A 6000-nucleotide genomic window follows, 5' to 3' on the forward strand; every position below is an offset into this window, starting at 1 on the left:
CGTGTGTCGGGGGGTGTGGTGGCTATGAAAGGAGGGCCCCAGAGGAAACCAGGGCACGTTTAGCCGGGGACCGGCTTGTTGTGTGCACACCTCTGTCTGTCGCATGGTGGTAGGAGTCCCATCTCAGCCGGAAGCAGTGAGGGAGGCTTTCCCCACGTCCTCGGCGGCACCTCAGCTCCCAGGGCTGGGTCACTCCCCGGGGCCTCTCAGGACCAGGGAAGGGAGGGTCGAGGAGGGGCGCTCAGGTCTCACTCGGGCCTGGTGCTTGTGGGCCTGGTGTCTGCTGGGTGGGAGGTGGGTCTGGCCCCCCTGCAGCCTCCGGAGGGCCGGGGTCCCCGGGCAGCCCGCCTGGGTGTGGGCTGAGCTGCTTGGATCTGGAGCCTGGTTGTCAGGTTAAAGTTAGCCCCCTGCCCGGGAAGTCCGGGAGCCATGGTTTCCTCTTTCTCAAGTCGCTCCTCATGCTTTGCAAGTGGCAGCGCTGCTCCGCCTGAGGGCTCCAGGCCGGGCGCGTCTGTCTGGAGGAAGCTGGGCCAGGCTGGGGTTTCCACAGCTGGGAGCTGGGCGCAGCGGTTTCCTCTCGTGCAGGAGCCGGGCCGGGAGGCACGGTGAGGCCAGGCACGTAGGCGGCTCTGCCAGAGACGCCTGCCCTTCAGGAGCTGGAGCAGGGCCCCGCGGCAGGAAGCGGGGATTTGTTTTCCTCCAGCAGCGAACGTGACCTCGGGGGCGAGGCTGGGAACTCAGCGTGTGCTGCCTGCCTGGCAGCGCGGGGCGCACCACCGAGAGCCCCTTGCCCCCGTGGCCCTCACCGCTGCCCGCTGCCCTGGCTCTCGTGAGGGGCCAGACGGGATGAGGAAAGCGGTTGGCTGGGGACTTAGGCCGAGTTTCAGTCATCACCGGATCCGCTGTGCCACCCGGGCCTCTCCCCCAGCCTCCCAACCGCCCCTGGGTGTGTGTGAGAATCACATGGCGCACCCTGTAGGGTGCTCGGGACACGGTTCCCATCCCTGTCCCCGCTGCTGCAGCCCAGCACCTTGGACAGGTCACTTCCCTGGACAGGCTCCCCCCTGCTGGCTGCTTCCTGGGACTGAGATGGGGTGGAAGTGCAGGCTGGCTCGGACCCTCTCCTCCCAGTGCCCGCGAGGCTGCAGGGCTGTGAGACGTGCACCCGTTTCCTCCCCGGTGGGGAGGGCGGCTCCAATGTTTGCACCGATGGCAGCGACCTGCGGGTGGGGGTGGGGGGCGTGGAGGAAAGGGCCAGTCCCGGACACAGCCAGGCCTTGGGTGCGGCCCAGCCCGTGCTTGCTCCAGAGGCCGTGTGGCGTCCCCCACTCCTCCACCTTCTCAGCGTTCTCCCGAGAAGACCAGCGTGTTGCTATGTGTTTCCCTTCTTCTCCTGCAGAATATCGACATCACAAACTTCAGCAGCAGCTGGAACGACGGGCTGGCCTTCTGTGCCCTCCTGCACACGTACCTCCCAGCCCACATTCCATACCAGGAGCTCAACAGCCAAGACAAGGTGAGGCCGGCTGCGGATTGGCAGCCCCGGCGTCCTCATCACCCAGGGAGCCGGGGGGAGGCGGGGGGCAGCCTCCCATCGATGGGCCACGCGGGGGCCCCCACACCACAGCGTGGCCCTGGTGGCCGGCCCTGCTCTCATTCTGGCCCTGGAGCATCAGTGCTGAGCCAGCCGCATCCTCCTCGGGCGGGCGTTTGCGGGGTGATGACTTTCCCGGCGGAGCCGCCCGCCCTTCCCGGGGCGACATGTAAGATCAAGGGCTTCAGGAGAACTGGCGGAGGGAGGTGCCCAAGGTGTGAGCAGCACCCACGTCCCAGCCCGTCTCCGCCCCTCCAGGCCCAGGACGGCTGAAGCCCAACCACGCGGACCAGGCAGGCAGCTGCTTGGGGACAGGGTCAGGGGACAGCTCTCCTCCGGCCCCTGCGCTCCCCACCTTCAGCCCCTCATGCCCTTCAGACAGCCTTGAAGTTCCCACAGGGAGGAAACTCTCAATAGGGGCTTATTTCTGTTCAGTGTTTGGGGCTCCGGTGGCCGAGGGCTGGTGGCTGGAGTGACCTTTTCTGTAGTGAAGAAGGTACACGTGTCTGGCCGGGCCTGTGGGGGGCCCGGCGTCCAGCGGGGTCCTGAGGACTCGCCTGTATGTGCTTTGGTGGCACGTGGAGGCCCGGCTGCCCCAGCACGCGTGGTGCAGACCCTCACACAGTCTCTTTTGCAGCGAAGGAACTTCACCCTGGCCTTCCAGGCGGCGGAGAGTGTCGGCATCAAGTCCACCCTGGTGAGCCCCCCCCCCCCCCCCGCCCCCAGTCCTGCCGGGGCTCCTTTCTGTGAGGAAGCGCTCGCTCCTCGTGAAGGGAGATGCCTGTGGGCGCCGCGTCCCGGGCCCTTGGTAGAAATGGAGCAGGCGTCCAGCCTCAGGGGTGATGGGCTTAGACCAGAGGCCTCCGAGGCCCTGCCCAGCCCGAGAGCCTTGAGGCTGTGACGGGCCGGGAGGTGCCAGGGAGCTCTAACCAGGCCTTCCCTTCTCTGCCAGGACATTAATGAGATGGTGCGAACCGAGCGGCCCGATTGGCAGAACGTGATGCTGTACGTGACGGCGATCTACAAGTACTTCGAGACCTGAGCACACCCGCCGGCCCCCGGCCACAGGCGCCACCAGCACCATTAGCTACGCCCCATGAAGCTTTCAGCAACTCCAGGCGGCCCCAGCGTGCGAGCCTGCAGCCCAGGCCTCCAGGCGGGAGAACTCGGGCCTGGGTGGCCGGACTCCAAGCAGGCTCCTCCCCTTGACCCGTCCCGTCAGCGGTCAGTGTGGGCTCACACCACGCATGCCAGTCGGCTGCTGAGCTTCCTCGGAAGAGAACGCTGAGCTGTGAGGCTGGGCGTGTAAACCAAGGCGCGTGCACAGCTGCACAGGGAGGGCAGCTCCGGGGTAGGGAAAGCTTCCGCCAGCTCTGCCCCCAGGGCAGCTTCCTGCTCCGGCACCGAGTGGGCCCCCGCTTGACGTGGGTGTCGCCCAGCAGCAGGGCGCAGGGCTGTCCCACCAGCGCCATGTAGTTCTCAGATGGAGCCGGCGGTGATGAAGCCGGGCTCCCCCGCCCTCTGCTGCCGCCGGGCCTCCAACGCGGGACACAACCGCTCCTGAGGCCTTGAAGGGGCGTGGAAACTCAGCTGTGACTTAAAAGACCTGATCGTAAGGAATTCTCTAGTTAAAAATGTGGTTTTTTTCTCATGAGCAATATCGAGGGAAAGTAGCTCCTGTTGTATTAGCACCAAAGTTAACTGGTCTCCTGAGCCTGCAGATGAAGCACAAACTGGACGTTGGCGTGGCGACAGCGGACGAAGGTGGAAGCGGCAGGAGAAAACACGGAGTGGCTCGCAGGGGCCCAGGCGGCTGGAGGCGGTCACTCGGCGCTGCCTGCGTGCAGCCTCCTGGGCGGGAACGGGAGGAAGTGCCTTAGCTCCTGCGAGGGGAGCTGCCGCCCGGAGGCCCGGGCCCTGGCCACAGGCGGCCTTGCAACCGCCCTTCTGCAGTTTGAACCAAAGCCTTGCTCCCCCGGGCGTTCTGTCTTGTTGGTGCGACTCTGGGGGGACTTGGTCCTTCTTGGGACGGGGAGCCCAGGTCTCACGTGCGCGGGCGCAGGAGCTGGAGTCGGATGCACCTGTTAGCACCTGGGAAGTCGCAGGGGAAGCAGGCTCGCTGCCCCAGCCACGCTGCCAGGAGGGGCCCGTGGAAGGCCACCCGCCGGCCAGAGGGGGCTGGGTCTGCATTTGAGCCCGCTCTCGACCAGGACCTGGGTGTGTCTGTAGCCAAGAAGAGAGAGATGGTGACGGAGCAGCTGGGTGTGTGCGGCTCGCTGGCCGGGTCACGTTGGCTGTGAGTCTGCCCTGGCTGCTTGGCTGCTGCCTGGGGGGCTTTCTATAAGACGCCTCCGTTGGGCTAAGAAAAGAAGCCGGGGCGCAGAGCCCAGCCCCGCGGACACGCAGCCCTGAGTGGGCGCCTCCTGCCCGTCCTCCCGCCGGTGCTGCTCCTGGTGGCTCTGTGGACAGGCGCTGCCGAAGGGTCTTCACCGCCCACCTGGGTCCTCCCCTTCCCTCACGGGCCTGTGGGCACCCGTGTCTGACTGCAGCCTGCGAGATGTTATTCGTGACGTTGGGGGAGCCTCTGGTCCAGTGAAAAGAGGAGACTTTCTTGGTCTGCAGTTCACACCTGCGCCTTCCCAGCTGGGTGAGCCGGCCCTGGCAGCTCGGGCAGCCGGGGTCTGCATGTCTTTGGGGGACGGCACATGGCCGGCCTCGTCCAGGTCATGCCCTGGGGCCAGTGGCAGGGCAGAGGGTGGCCAAGAGGAAGGTTGGCCCCAGGCCCGCCAGTCTGGGGGTCCACCATCTCCCTGACAACAGGCCATGCAGGGGCACCTGGCCGGGCTGCCCACACCTGCATGTGGGTCTGCAGAAGATTCCAGAAGCATGACTTCGTGCTTTTTTCCAATAGGATCCTATCACAGACTGGTTCTGGGTGGTCACACGCCTAAGCGTGACCCTCAGGTGCCGTAGCCCAGCGGCAAGTCACAAGAAGCTTCCAGAAAGTCGTTTGCCTCGGTTCCTTCCGAGCATAAGCATCCCTGCGAAAGGGCCAGGGCTTCCGCTGGCGATGCTTTTACTTTGTTGTATTAAATGCTCTTAAATGTATTAAAGTTGTTGAAACACGTCAGGCTGGGCTTTCCTAGTTCACAACCTCCTGCTGCCCTCTGACCTCGCGTGGGAGGGACCCCGGCCGCCTCCTGGGACTGGCTGAGGGGGGACCTGGGAGAAGCTGGGCTGCGCTGCACAGCCACGGCCTTGGCCGATGCCCAGGCCCAAGGTGGGGTCTGGCCCAGGTGAGTTGGGTCCTGAGACCCCAGGAGCACCAAGCTGTCCTGTAAGATGGGGGCCCCGGCCTCAGAGAGAAACCTAGAGATCGACGATTATACCCCCAGAGGCACCCCACCAGTCAGGCCTTTTTCTCCTGCATCGTGCGTGGAATGATTACGGATCCGGGAGTACAGCCGGGAACGGCACTGCATCTCGTCATGTTGCACATGTCACATGTCACACGCATGTGTGAGCCGCCTCCTGCACTGCAGGATGACCCGGGGCGCCCTTCCTGGGCCTGCACCCCCTCCCCAGAGTCGGGGGTCCATCCGGAGGCCCAAACCCCACCACCTGAGTTAGGGGGTGACAGTGCTGTTGAGCCGCAAGGTGGCCTGACTCCAGAACACAGCGCCCCCATCCTTGGGTTGGGGGCTGGGAGTGGGGGCACCGAGCCAGGACCGCGGGGGCTCTGGCTCCTCGCCACCCCCGGGCCAGGCTGTGGCTGCGACCAGAAGCTCGTGTGCCCTTGGTGTGCGGCCATCCTGCTGGCCCTGCACGGAGTGGACCTGGTGGCAGCAGCAGAGGGGGACCTCGCCTGCACCCGGGCAGTGGGGGCAGCACTGGCTGGCGTAGCTGATGCCGCTCGGGTGGGGGTGCCCCCCCAAACACCTTTCCTGCTGTCCAGCCGCTGCCTCAGGAGCAGACTGAGGGGTCCTGTCGGGTGACTTCCTGGCCTCAGAGGCGGTGGTGCCCTCGGGCGACAGGTCACCTGGCTCCACTTCCTTCAACTTGACACTCTGCCCGCCCCAGGGCAGCACTTGTGGGAAGGGAATCCTTTTAACCTTGACTTAGGGAAGGTTCTAGAACCTTTTGGGGCCATGGCTTTGGTGTGTAAAAGCAGGAAGGCATTCCTCAGGGTGGAGAGAGGTCCAGAAAGGACCCCACACCCTGTCCATCGCCTCGGACTGGGCACGCGCTGTGTCCTGTTGGCACACAGCCAGCTCTGACCCCGGCCTCACCCGCCAGCCACACAGGTCTGCCACCAACACCGGTGACAGGTCAGGGCTGTTCCCACCTCTGCAATAGGGGAACCCCGAGAAGGGGGTCCTCTGCTGGACTCTGCTCCCAGCACCCTG

The 6000-nt window shown here is 65.3% G+C and overlaps 1 protein-coding gene across 4 annotated transcripts in view; it reads left to right on the forward strand.

The window, feature by feature from the left end:
* The window catches only part of SPECC1L (sperm antigen with calponin homology and coiled-coil domains 1 like), a 52627-nt gene extending 47905 nt beyond the window's left edge, over nucleotides 1-4722 (forward strand). For all 4 annotated transcript variants that reach the window (XM_070400182.1, XM_070400178.1, XM_070400180.1 and 1 more), the window contains 3 exons: nucleotides 1400-1516; nucleotides 2232-2291; nucleotides 2547-4722. In XM_070400182.1, the coding sequence (XP_070256283.1) occupies nucleotides 1400-1516; nucleotides 2232-2291; nucleotides 2547-2636 (267 nt within the window). In that variant the 3' untranslated portion in view covers nucleotides 2637-4722. The remainder of the gene's footprint in view (nucleotides 1-1399; nucleotides 1517-2231; nucleotides 2292-2546) is intronic.
* The last annotated feature ends 1278 nt before the right edge of the window (nucleotides 4723-6000 follow it).

This window comes from Myotis yumanensis, unplaced genomic scaffold (genome assembly GCF_028538775.1).
Source record: "Myotis yumanensis isolate MYYU_CA2020_CCGP unplaced genomic scaffold, mMyoYum1.0.hap1 SCAF_19, whole genome shotgun sequence".
NCBI lineage: Eukaryota > Metazoa > Chordata > Mammalia > Chiroptera > Vespertilionidae > Myotis > Myotis yumanensis.